We start from the raw sequence: 14,261 nt of genomic DNA on the forward strand, positions 1-14,261 counted from the left end.
TCAATGAAAAATAAAAGCAACAGTCAGTGACTTTTTTTAGATATATCTGACTTCACTAGTAAAAAGAATAAAAACTTTAACAACTTCCAAACATACAATTTATGTTTATAAAAATGTAGTTTTCTTTACCTGATTAAATGAATCTACTTAAAAACAGCCAAATACCCTTCAGGATGAAACGTCAAACACAGCTTACCTCTTTGCATTTCTTTTATAGAAGATAGGATCTTGATTGAACGATTGAAATAACATGAATTCTCATTGGTAGCAGTTTTCACACACCAGATTAGTTTAAATAGAATTAATCCAATAATACAAATGCCTTGATTCTACAGATTTGGAAGAAATTCTTAACATGGAAAGACTGGGGCATATAGTTCACTTGGATGCCCTATAAAAAATTTAATAATAAAAAGAGAAAATAAAAGATCTGGTTTACCTATTTGTCCTTTAGTTGGCTGTTTCATTTGGTTTCACCTATGGATGATTTAGTAAAGATGTTACTAACTGGAGGCAACTTTTAGGTACCACACCCTTTATACCAGTGTTTCCCAAACATCCATGAGCATAGGAATCACTGGCTGCTTCTTAAAAACAGACTTCTGGTCCCACCAATTAAGTAGGTCTGCAGTGGGACCAGGACTATGCATTTTTCAAAAATGCCCCCCCGCCCCCAAAGATTTCTTAACATTTTCTCTGTGTTCTTAATCATACATTTAAAGGAGTAAAGTGAAGGAGGGTTGGCATTTGTCCATTACAAAATAATTTCATTAAAGAAACCTTGGAAAATACAGACTAGAAGAAAAAAGGAATACGTAGGCATAGAAGATATACAGATGGCAAATAAGCATATTCCGTATCAATATCATCAGGGAAATGCAAACTAAAACGAGATGCCTCTACACACCTATGTGAATGGCCACCACCAAATGCTGATGATGTGGAACAGAAACTCTCCACTGCTGGTGGGAATGCAGAATGAAGGGTAAGGCCACGTTGGAAGACAGTTTGGCCATTTCTTACAAAACCAAATATACTCTTACATGATCCAGCAATCACACTCCCTGGTTGAAAACTTACGTCCACACATAAACCTGCACACAGATATTTATAGCAGCTTTATTAATAATTGCCCAAAATGGCAGACAATAATATTCCAGACAATGAAATATTTACAGCACAAAAAAGAAATGTGCTATCAAGCCATGAGAAGACATGGAGGAATCTTAAATGCATATGACTGAGAGAAACCTGTCTGAAAAGGCTACATAAAACTATCAGTGGTTGCCAGGGGCTCTCGGGAGGGGGTGAGAGGGATGAATAGGTGCAGCACAGGTGATTTCTAGGGCAATGAAACTACTCTGTATATTATAATGGTGGGTACCTGTTACTACTATACTTTGTCCATGCCCATAGAATGTATAACACTAAGCATGAACCCTAATGTCAACTATGGACTTTGGGTAATAGTGATGTCAAGGTAGGCTCATCAATTTTAAGATATGTACCACTCTGGTGGGGGATGTTGATATGGGGGAAGGTGGGCATGTGTGCAGGCAGGGGGATATGGGAAATTTCTATAACTTAATTTTGCTATGAACCTAAAACTGCTCTAAAAATTTTAAGTCTTAAAAATAAAAAACAAAATAAAAGAGAGCATTTGAGATCTTTCTTTCTTCCCAGCATGTCATCAGTTTGGCTCAAATAAACTCACAAAATTTCTCAAAAACAAAACAGAACACCTACATTTAAGAATTGCTTATATGTAAGAATCATGTTGTGCTGCAAAATCTTTTATTTGACTAGAGGATGGAATTAGAAAACCATAAAACCTAGAAAACTGTGACATAGAGAACAGATTATCTGATTATGTTTGTTTGCCTTATGAAAACAGCACTGAAATCTTCACCTTTACATAAGTGAAGCAACTCTATCTGAACTCCTTCCCTAGAACCTAGTCTCCATGGAAAACGTTGCAATTAAGCTAAACCCCTACAACACATTTATATTCATTTTTAAAAGCCTGTAAGGACAGTGGAATTACAAATCGTTTTGTATTATTAGAGGCGTTTATGATTTAAAAAGTTAACATTACAGTTTAGTTTGTAACGCTGAAAAGCAATAGCTGTCTGGACTCGACTTGCCGAGAACCATCCAAAGCTTTATTCCATCACTGTTTCTGCACCACGTGATCTTTGGAAGCACGTCTCGCTGGTCTTGTCGTACTACACAGAACCCATCACTTCCCACTAGAGGCGAATCCCTACTCAAATCCCCTGGAAGGCCATGCACCTGAGAAGTCATTTACTGCCTTAGCATCTATTTAACAATCACCCAAACTTCACAGTTTATGCTTCCAGGTTTCCTGTCCAGGTGCCAAATCTAAGTCTATGTAGGGTAAGGAGTAATCTGGAGGAAGATTGGAAGGCTGAGGGAAGTATTTTCTTGCCTCCAGCAGGCAGGATTTAATCTGGTGCCTCTATAAAGGATGCCATGTTCATGTTTCTCACCAAACATATGCTAACCTCAGTGGTTTATAACCTTGGCCAACCACCACCTTTCTAAGCCCCACCAAGACAGACCAGCTCAGACGATGGCCCAAGAAACCTGAGATTTTCCATAAATTCCACAGCTGATCTGCATGCAGTGAGCCCGTCACTGATTTGAAGGAAAGCTTTGGAAATGTTTGCACAAACTGCTGTTCTGGAGGCAGATAAGGATAAGGTCACATCATAGGCATTCAAGGAAAACTAACAAGATATGGAATAGTTTACTCAGAAGCAAATGTTACACTTTAATAAAAAGCACTGTAATTTCTATCACATTAGCTAATACACGGAAGAACAACTTTAAAAATAGATTCAAACTACTGGTTCTTACACCCATAAGCATCTATCAGAATCATTTGTGGAGGTTTGAAACATATTTAAGTCCAGGCCCCACTCTTGGAGAAGGCTGCAACAGGGGACAGGACCTGGGTATTTTTCAAAAGCTTTCCAGGCAGCTCTGATGTTTCCTTCTGGTCGAGTCACTGATTTTAGGTCGACTGGGGCACTTTGGGATTTTTGGGCCATTGTTTGGGGGTGTGGGGAGCTTTTCTTGCAGATTTATTAGCTGTAGTGAAGAACTTGGCCTCCGGCTTTTTGGGTGTCTGTTTTGGGTCTTTTTTCCCCAGTGGAGAGTTTCTTTGCTTCACCTCTTCTTTGACTCTTTGCTTCTTCCCTGGGCCTTTACCTGGGGTCTTGGGCTCTGCTGCTTTTGGGGTCTCCAAAGCTGAAAAGGCCTTTCTCTTCTTCCCACGGGGTGTGTTGGGACCCGGACTCTTTACTGGAGACTTCTTTCCTGTGGTATGTTTTTGTATCTAAGGAAAAGAAGAAAGTTAAGTCTGGGGAAAAAGGAAAACCAACTGACAGTGTAACTCCAAGAGTTACTGTTCTGACTATTTAGGTAACCACAAAAGGTACACCTCAGCGTGATGGGATGATTGAAAGGCAGCTGCATTCCATTCTTCACGAGTATAGAGAGGATCCTGGTCCAATCAAGGACCATCTTTCCCAATGGCTGCGTGTAGGGCCTTCTGTCCAATACAGTAGATTACGTAAACCCAAAAACCCAACCACCAACAAACCAACTTTCCGATAGATTACAGAAAATCTGAAAAACATCGAAAGTACAAAAAACAAAACTCGCTAATAACTACCACACAGCATAAACTACTTACCCTTCCCCCATGAATATATATGTGTTTAAAAGACTCAAGTTGGGGGTGAAAGAGTGCAGAAAGGAGATAAATGGTGATTTTGAGGGGGGGCAGAGAAAAAGATGACCGGGAAGGGCTTAATTTTGATTAAATTCCAGGGTTGATTCTTTTAAGAGCTTTTTCAGCTAAACAATCAAATCTAATCCATGCATAACTCTCCGCTCTTATCTTTCTAAGTCCATCCCTGGATATCTTGTCTGGGCCCCTAAAAGCAACATTTCAGAGGATACTTGGTCTTTGTCAACATCCCTCTTTCTCTCTCTGTACCTGGCTTCCTCCTCTGACCATTAACCTCCCTCTTGACCAGTTTTTTCCTATATCTCCATTTTCTCCCCTGCCTCACTCCCTCTTCTCAATATCACAACCCAATCTTCGCCATGTTTTGCTGAATCTGCTTCTTAAATGCATCACAATTTCATCCATTTCCTTGTCTCCACTCCCGGGTCTGACATTACCACTTACCTAGCCTGACTCTCCACTACCACTTTTCTCTTGGATTAATTCATAGTCTCCAGTGCAGCTGGAGTGATATTTCTGAGACACGATTCTTTCTCTTTGTAGCAGCTCCACATGCTTTAAGTCTTTAAGTGGCGTTTTTTTCCCTCCCCAGGAGGGAAAAATTCCTGGAACAATGCTGATAATAAATTTAGCTGATAGATCTGGCCTACCCTTATTTCCCCAACCAGCTCGTTGGCATTTCCAGCTTGTTCTTAATGCCATCTCTCCTCTCGCTTTCCCCCCTTGTCCTTCTGGGCTCTCCACCACTGACGCTGCAGTTCCTAGAATAAGCCCTGCTCTTGCTCTCTCCCAAGGCCTTCACTCAACACTCTCTAAATCCTTTCTTTTTCATCCTTTTAAAGGACCTGATGCCCTCATTCACTTCTGGAAAAACCTCTGACCCTTCTCTTCTACTAGTTTAGGTTGGGTGTCTACTCTATGTCCCAAACCCCTCAACTTCCCCTTTAATAAACAATCCTCTTTTGTGGAAAATAGTAATAATAATAAAAATGAAAGTTCTATGTATTATGCCCCCTTTCCAATTATTTCATTAGTATTTCCTAAGTACTATAAACTCTTACTAAACATTATTTCAAATAACTTTACAAAAACTGCTGCAAGGATACATAGCCTTTTTTCATTTTTTGCTTCTACAGTGAGCAATGATGAAACTTCCATATATTATTACCTTGATCATATTTCCTAGATGGATTCAAAGGGCATAAACACTTCTACAGCTCTTGACAGTCAACACCCTATCAGCTATGCTTTCCACTCTTTAATTCTAACATATTACCTGCGAGCCCCATTATAAGCAAACAGTTTACTTTTTCTAAAAACAATTATACTGCATAACTAATATCATGACCATTTATGTTAACTTCAAGGGTATTTTAAAAATTCAGTAGTGCTTTGAGGGCACTTTAAAAGAATTGTTTTTTAAAAAAAGAGGTGTAAATTATAATACCACTGAGGAGTTTAAACGTCACTCTTAGGACGAAATACAAAATAAGTAATGTGCTATAATAGACCCAGGATACACCCCAGTGCAGGCTTGTTTTCAAGGTTTTCCTGCAATGGTTGGATGGATACTTAGTACAAGTAAACTCATTATCAAAGGACCAAAAATAAGAAACTTAGTTCCTTTAAATCACCTCCCCTGAAATGCATGAAGTCAGATTCTGTTAAGAACCACTGGAGGTGGGGTGTTTGGAAGACTTTAGAGGAAGGATCCAGGACCCACCTTCAAACACTGAACCACTGCCCAAATGTCCACCCTGGCCTGCTTTTAAAAACCACAGGCAAAGTTCCTTAGGATTATTAATATGGTCAAGTCTCCCTTGATTCCAAGGAACACAAAGGACAGTGTTTACTATATGGGGCTCCAATATTTAAACAAAAGATCAGGTAATTCATGGTAACTATCTCCTGGGTTCTTAGGGTCTACCCCAGTACTTTTCGCTATCACTTCAAAATCTTTGGTAGAACAGGTTTCCCTTGAAATAGAATCCTGCAAACAGCGCCTCCCCCATCTGAGCTACACTTCTTACATTCACCACTCAGGAGTGCCTGCCTGACACACAGAGGCCACTGAATCAATCCGCTGTGAATCTTAAACATTAGCAAACATACCTCTATGTTTTCTTTGGCAGAAGTTTCTCTTATTGGGACCAGTAAAGGAATTTCTTCTTCGGATTCATCTTGCACTTTAGTTTGGGTTTTTACTCTGAGGGTCTCTTTCTTCTTAGGCTTGGGGGTCTCTTTCTTCTGGGGTCCAGGGTCCTTCACTGGAGGACTAGTTTTAGGGGCCACCTCCTTTGTAGTTAGGGCTGAAGTAGCCTTTTTAGCCTTTTTCGTGAGCCTTCTGTTTCTTTTCTTCTTTTGTTTTTCAGTAGGTCCTTTTTGGTTTTGTATTTTCTTTGCTCCCTACCGAAAAACCAAACAAAATTTTAGTAGGGGATACTTTAGTTGGAAAATAGATGACAAACTTGGCACTTGCAGTTCGGATTACACATAAGCTCCCTGAAAGGGCCCTGACCTGTACAAGCTCTAGCAACCAAACCACATCACCAGCACTTGAACCCTGCCTCCACTTTGTTTCTCAGTCATGGCTGCAAATGCATTTTATGTGGTAAATTATATATCGATACTCGAAATCCGGGTATTTGAGGTATGCAGTCACAGGTTTTGTCAAAGTCAATCTCATTTATAAGTGAGTTAAGAATTATCTAGATTTCATAGTATGTGACATGAATTACATCTTAATAAAGTTGTTACCAAAAAACAGCAAAAAACAAAAACAAAAAACCCTGACCATTCTTCTCCTACTTCAAGTGTGGTTGAAAGTTGAAACAGTAAAAAATTTACATAGCTAAAGGTCCATAATCCTTACCACAGAGTACTGTTAAATAGCATCTAAGATATCGTCCAAATTCCATTTTAACCAGCAATTCCAACATCTTCACAAAGCCCCCAACTGCATTTGCTGACAAATGACAAAAAATCCAGACTTCCTGCTTCCTATAATAGTAGTCTATATTATTTTGGATTATTCTCCCAATAAAAACAGTAAAATGGCAAGGTAAAATATTTAAAATTTTTTTCTTTTTTCATAAAAGCACCGAGCAAGTGATTATGCTGTGAGAAATTAAAAATGAGGACCCAGAGTAAGTGAGCCCAGAATCCATTTTTGCCTGAAGTGTATCTCCTGATCACTAACTTTTAACAGCCATGTGGGAACTATGTGGGGGTGGTGTGTAAAGGGAAAGCAAACCCCAGCATCCACACTGGGAAGGGATTTTGAAAGGAAACCCCCCTTGCGATAAGCTGGGACCCCCATGAGTCCACCCGCAGAGCAAAGATGAGCAGGAAACAGAGAGTCCTGCAATTTTAGCACCATGGTTTGTTTTGGACCACCTGAAAACACATCCGAGGCTTTCAGGTGGTCCAAACTGAGAGTGCCCCAAGGTGCCTGGGAGATGTAAATGTCAACCCTCCAGAGAAAGGATCTTCTTTCTACACCTCAAATCATTTCTAATTTCTACAAATAATTTTCCAACTGCCAAGACCGTCACAGTCAGAGATAACCAAATACACAAGGAACCAGCAGGCAGAGACAACAACCTGCAACAGCAAGACTTCCACTATTTGAATTAGCAGCTAACTAAATAAGTAATTATGCTTAACATGTTCCAAGAATTAGGATGAATTGGAAACCAATTTGAACAAGAACAAAACATGGAACTTCTAGAAGTAAAAAAATAAAAAGACCAAGGTTAAAAATTCTTTGGACACGATTAACATGGTTGAAGAAATAATAAAAATAAACTAGGAGGTTGGTCCAACAAAAAACAAAAAATTAAATTTTCTCTCATTCTGGCTTCTTTTGCAATAATACCTGTTAGCACCAAAAACCTACAAACCAAAAACAAGAGATACTTGTTAGCCTAATAAAATCTTAAATTTTGCCCATAAATACCACAGAATTTAAACTAGACTTTGGTTTCCCTCTTTCTTTTAACTCCTCTTGGCAATGAATAGGCCCTTTTAAGCCTAATTAGACGTTTTAAGAGAAATTAAAACACCTGACTTATCATAGATGTTAGACATTTATGTCCCACTGGACTTGATTCATACCAATATTAACTAATCTCAGGTAAAGAGGGAGCAATGAACACCAAAGCACAACCACGGGAAAATCATGGAAAGACAAGTCAGGCAGGAATGACAACTTAGTTCTCTCTTCTGGGCATCATTTACAACCTTGATTAAGTCTACCCAGCATTTAAAATTCTACTTACTTTTTTCTTCTGACCAGGAGTGCGTACTCCTTTGGCTTCATCCTGATAGCTGACAAATGAAGAAAAGATGGGAAGGGCAACTGATCTCTCAGTTTTGACATACAAGAGTTTCACACTCTCCCACTTCTGAAACAAACAAAAAAAGTAATATAATCTGCACATGCTTTGTGTCTTTTAAATGAGTGATCAATTGATGCATCTGCAAGACTATACCTCTGGCAATTTCTGTGAAAGCTTTTCCGTGACAGCAACAATGTTTTCGGTGATGTGCTGAACCTGCATTCCAGTGTGACCGATGCGAATAGTGCTGAAATTTAATAAAGTTTCAGACAAAAAAGATTTTTAAAAACACTTCTTCAAAATAAGGCATAGGCAGGTACGTGAGAAATACAAATACACAGTCCTAAGAAAGAAAACAGAGGGATCAGCCCACAGCTTTTCTGAGGACAATTACCTCCAGCAGTGACTGTTCTGAAAGGAAAGACTCCCAGGAGGGTTGCTTGCTTTGCTTTCTTTTCTTTTTTTTTTTTCCTTAAACATATCTTTATTGATTTCAGAAAGAGGAAAGGAGGGGGAGAGAGACAGAAACATAAATGATGAGAGAGTCATTGATCGGCTGCCTAGCCTGCAACCCAGGCATGTGCCCTGACCGGGAATCGAACCCCGATCTCCTGGGTCCTAGGTCGATGCTCAACAGCTGAGCCACGCCCAGCCAGGAGCTTTGCTTTCTTTAGAGTTACACTGACCCGGCCAGCTGCCACGTCTGAACAAAGAGCTCTCTTCCCTCCTACAGTATTGGTCTTCTGGCCAAGAGCACAGCGCATACTTAAGCCAAATGGGAAGCCCAGAAGCACCGAGTGCTCAGCCACTGAGTCCACATTTCCCTGCCAGTCTCCATTCTCCCACCATGGAGCCAAAAGGCAGATGTCTCAGAAGCAGGGTGAGAGACAGGGGCTGGTTGCTCCCACTTCCCTCCAGCTGAAGAAGGTGGTCTGACCACCCTGTGTGCCCACTGCCACCTACCTACAAGCATACCCTTGGCTTCGCAGGTGGAAAAATAGGAAGAAAGGAGGAGGAGAGGGGAAAGAGGGAAGGGGGTGAACATAAGTAAGGGGAAGGTGGGGAAGGGAGAAGGAAGATAGAAAACTACTTTGTTAGGGCAAGGTGAGAAAGGAGGTAAAAGAATGGTTTAGGTTTTTGTATTGTTCTTATTAGTTGTCCACAATGTTTAAGCTGTGGGTTTGGCTTGAAAAGCCTCAGGGGCAGGTGATTGCTACTCCTTTACCTGGCTGCATGGTGCTGACCCCTTCTCCCAATTATTTACCAATCCCATGAACCAGGCCTCTGACCTTGTTAACTGCTTCCCATGAGCCACTACTTTGATGTCAGCCTATAACTAAAGAGTAGGGGTCCAGGTCTGATGAACAACTCTTCTCAGTTACCTAATGATACCCAATTAAGGGACTTCCCACCTAAAGGCAGAAGGCAACATCAGAACCCACTTGTCTTGCCAGTCAGATTCCGTTTTGCCCTATCTGGAAACACTCTGCCCAGGGCTGGCCTCCCTGGTGTGTAGAGTCAATAAACCCTGGTGGTCCTATTTTATGGCATGTGTGACCACTGGGTACACATGGGCTCCTGGGTATCTTTGGAAGGATCATACTCTACAGCCCTGCCCTACTGGCAGCTCCCCGTCCCCACACCACAGGTGCCCAAACCAGCAAATTAGGTATTTTATGAAATGATCTTCAGTATGTTTAAACCAAGACTGAGGTGGATCTCCATATTAAAGGGTGATATGCTGCTGGTCAACATGAAAGCCCAGAACCACTGATGTTCTCTAAGCATTCATCTCATTCTCCTTGCTACCCTTAATCTAGAGGTGCCCTATCCAATACAGTAAGCATGGGCCACTAGCTACACAGGCCTATTACACAGGTATATATTTATGCCTTTAACCTACCTGCAAGAACCACTTTTAGAGATGTTTAAGGTAGTCCCACCTATCGATGAGTTGATCTCTTTGGAAAGATTCTTGGCTTTAAGGTTTACAGGTACTGGAACTCTGTAACGACACACAGATATTTAGAGCACAATGCATATACACCTATAAATTTTGTGCTGCTCAAGTAGAGTCATTGCTCAGACACTTACTTCTTTCTCTTATAGAAATGTTTCCCGAGGTGTGAGGGTAAGAGCCGCCTGATTCTTGCATCAGCAAGGAACAAGTCAAAACTACTAAGGAGGCGGAGCTTGGCCTCATAGGCTTTATACTCCTTTTTTAAAGTTCGGAGGGGGATAATCTAGAAAACAGAAAACAAAAAGTTAAGAACATGAACAACAAGAAATACATGGGGGAAATTTTGTATTCAGATTTTAAAATGTTCTGGAGCCAGTTTAGTGGACACGTGAGTGCCTAAAATGTGCCAGGCACTATGCTAAATGCCACGAACATGGAGACAAATGAGATGGGACCTCAGCTAAAGAAATGACACCAACAACCATAAAACAGGGTGAGAAGTGCCAAGTCAGCACAAACACAGGATGCTCCAGAAGTACAGAGGAAATGACCTAATGGAGCAAATGGAGCAACTACTTGTAAAATCTTCAAGAAAGTTACTTTTGTATAAAGTGAGCTCTTGGGTCAACAAACCTTGACAGCTGAGCCATCAGAGGAAAGATGGGATATGCCCTACCTGAAGCCAAGGAGAATTAAATTCCTAGGAGAGAAATACTAGGTAACGAAGCAATGTGTTACTTATCACTTCAATTGAATTAAATCTTTTGTTTTGAAAATATTAACCTGCTCCCTACCTGAGAAATGGTTTTAATTCCATGCTTGTTTAGAAGCTTCTTATAAAAATTTTCTGTCTTTTCAGGAGTTACATTGGGTTCATCCTTAGTAAATAAACAGATATCTGCTAAATCTGACCGAATACCGTGAGGCAAGGACCTGCAAAATACATGAGAAACCAAGGAATAAAGCATTATTATACACAGTGTCTATTTATACGCCACAGAATATACAATAAGTTTACTGTCATTTCAATAAACTTCATGCATGCTATTTAAGCTAATACTATAGGGTGTCCCCCCAAAATGCATACACACGCTTTGAATAATTTTAAAGACAGTGTTTATTAAAATACATTTCATTTTCAAAATTAAACAACTGGCTGTTAAAGTGTGTATACATTTTTTTACACTCTGTAGACTGAGAACATTTTAAAAATACGTCTGACTTTTGCCCAGCCTGTGTGGCTCAGTGGTTGAGCATCGACCTATGCATCAAGAGGTCACTGGATTGATTCCCAGTCAGGGAATATGCCCAGGTTGCAGGCTTGATCCCTAGTAGGGGGTGTGCAGGAGGCAGCCAGTTGACGTTTTTCTTGAATCAATATTTCTATCTCTCTCCCTTCCTCTCTCTCTAAAAATCAATAAAAACTTTTTTTTTAAATGTCTGACTTTCAATGATACTGAAGAGATTTAAGATGGAAGTAAGTCACCACAAATACCCATTCGCCAAAATATCAACTGATATTTGAGATACAAGAGTTCAAATGCAGACACCCAAAATAGTGCATATGTAACTATTATTTTACATATTACTATATATGTACATGTCCTATAATGTGCTAGAATTGATTTGCAGCACAACAGTTCTGGTTCAGAACTGTACCTTGCAGAAACCTCTGGGCTCCATAAACAACAGAGCTCTTAAGACCTAAAACAAAAAATATGGAGCAGCCCTAGCCAGTTTGGCTCAGTGGTTAGAGCGTCGGCCTGTGGACTGAAGGGTCCCAGGTTTTATTCCAGCCAAGGGCGAGTACCTCAGTTGTAGGCTCTCTCTAGCGTGTGTGCCGGGGGCATCCAATCCATGTGTCTCTCTCACATCAATGTTTCTCTCTCTCTCTCCCTTCCACTCTCTCTGAAAAGCAATAGAAAAAATATCCTCGGGTGAGGATTAAAAAAAAAGAAAATACAGAGCAAACCAAGAGGGATCAGCAAACATGCCATGATTATGTTGAGTCTTAAAAAGAAAAAAGTTTAACATAGTTCCTAGGCCTAGATGTTCTAAGGAAACATTTCCTTAGTCTAAGAAGAGGTAGTACTACACAGTAGCATGACATATAACTAAGGCAATCTGGCTAAGGCAGGTTTGTAAACATTAATAAAGGGTCTGAGGATCAAAAGGGTCTTTCCAATTTGTAATCATCCCTGCCCCCAAGAAAAGAAACCAACTACCATATATACTGTTTTCTTTAGCAGAGCTGGCTTTTTGTTACTCAGGAAATGAGGGACTCCACAGAGAGGCAGTGTTGCCAGATAGAAGACAGGACACCCAGTTAAATTTTAATTACTTTTTAAGTAAAAGTAGATCCTAAATATTACATGGGACCTATTTATACTAAAAATTACTTGCACCCTGGACAGTGTGACTCAGCCGCTGGTTCGATTCCTGCTCAGGGCACATACCAGGGTTCAGGTTTGATCCCTGGTTGGGGGTGCATGGGGGAGGCAACCAATTGGTGTTTTTCTCTCTCTCTTCCTTTCTCTGTAAAATCAATAAAAACATTTAAAAATAAAAAATTACTTGTGTTTTCATTTGTTAAGTCTAGCAACTGCAGAGGGGGCATCCCTGACCTAAAAGTCCTAGCAATAAGAATGTGTAATTGCCATTGGTTTCTTTTCCATAAGGAGATCACTGCCAAGTTTTTAACAGTCTCTGTATAAAGAAGCAAGTCTGGGACCTCAAGGGTTTTAGCTTGGAACTAGCTTGACATGGAGAGATAAAAGATTCTATGAAAGTACAAAAGCTGTTTAATTTACTCTAACTTTTGTTCTCTCAAAAAATGGGTTTCCGATTCAATAGCACTGCTTAGGTTAATTGTCCATCAAGCCCCCAGAAAACTGGTGAAATTTCTAGAAAACGTAAGCTCATCTAAATAACTATATTTTTTAACGCACAATTATTTATATCAACTCAGATTTTTATTTTGAGTTTGCAAAGTTTCCATTAGAAACTAAGAGGCGACTGTTAAAGCTACACAGAATCAACAAATTAGATAAAAAACGGCAAAGGCAGAAAACCAAAACTTACAATCTGACCCTCAGTTCTTTACTTGGAATTTTCCATAATACAACCATTAAAAACAAATTTTCATTCTCATTCAGAAGCAATCCACTCGAGTTCTTCCTGGACTTGGAATGTGCCAACAGAGTGTCCACTGCCTTTCTGGTCTGCAAAGTGAAGATACACGAGTAAGTGAAATCTCAATCTAATTTAGCATCTGCCCTCTCCCCACACCCTTTCCCTTCTTTCCGCTCTAATTCTATTTTAATAGGCAACCTCAGAAGCCACCTAAGCACCCGTTTCTAGCACTCGTCTTTACAAACGTGCCCGATGGAACATGCTTCCCCTGTCCGCGAAGGTGAAGGCAGAAATCCCAGTAAACGCGCGACACCCACTGCAATCGCCATTTACTGAGCGCTTACTATATGCCAGGCCTCTGGCTACAGCGCTTTATGAGCATTACGTTCTCTGGTCCTGGAGAGCGGAGGGCAACAGAGCCCATTTGAAACACGAGGTAACCGAGGCCTGCAAAATTAAGCGACTTGGCCCCAGTCAAACGGTAGGGAAGCAGAGCCAGGCACACCTCACCCAAGCTATACCTGCATTCCAATTCAAGAGAGCCGGGCCGCAGGGCTGGGGTAAGAGGCACCCACCCGTGCGCATAAAAAAAAAAAGAGCAGGCTGAGAGCACCGCGAACCAGCGACCCTCTCAAAGCTCCGGGGGCATCCAAGGAGGCGCGGAGCCCGCTTCCAGCACTCCGCGTATCACAAGGCCACGGCCACCTCGCTTCCGAACCCCCCTTCCCAGCGGCCTCTCACCTGCTCTTTATCCAGCTGATCCAGTGCTGCCGGGGTCGCTGAATTCGAGGCTGAGGTTGCGGGTGGGGTTGAAGCGGAGCCCTCCATTTCTCTCCCACCTCGTGCAGACTCGCGTGCCGAACCCCACACCTAGCTCCCGGTGCGCACGCGCGAGCCCAGGCCTGTAGCCGGAAGTTGGGGAGCGTGGTGCGAGTCCTCGCGTCACTTCCGGGCGTCGCGCCGTAGAGGTTTGGCGGGCGCTAGCAAACTGAATGTCGCTCCGCCTGCAGTAGGAGTCTCTCCTCTGAGGTAACAACTCTCCTTCCCTTTT

At 41.3% G+C, this 14,261-nt stretch overlaps 1 protein-coding gene across 1 annotated transcript; it reads right to left on the minus strand.

Annotated features, from left to right (window-relative positions):
* Nucleotides 1–2,751: 2,751 nt before the first annotated feature.
* Nucleotides 2,752–14,218, minus strand: RSL1D1 (ribosomal L1 domain containing 1). Its single transcript, XM_081132420.1, has 9 exons — nt 13,952–14,218; nt 13,160–13,299; nt 10,873–11,011; nt 10,213–10,361; nt 10,022–10,123; nt 8,272–8,365; nt 8,059–8,184; nt 5,891–6,184; nt 2,752–3,361 (listed from the first exon to the last, which is right to left on the minus strand). Exons 1-9 carry the CDS (start codon nt 14,036–14,038, stop codon nt 3,038–3,040), a joined length of 1,455 nt encoding a protein of 484 aa, XP_080988546.1. The 5' UTR covers nt 14,039–14,218; the 3' UTR covers nt 2,752–3,037.
* Between the last annotated feature and the right edge of the window lie 43 nt (nt 14,219–14,261).

This window comes from Miniopterus schreibersii, assembly GCF_964146895.1.
Source record: "Miniopterus schreibersii genome assembly, chromosome: 3".
In the NCBI taxonomy this organism is placed as follows: domain Eukaryota; kingdom Metazoa; phylum Chordata; class Mammalia; order Chiroptera; family Miniopteridae; genus Miniopterus; species Miniopterus schreibersii.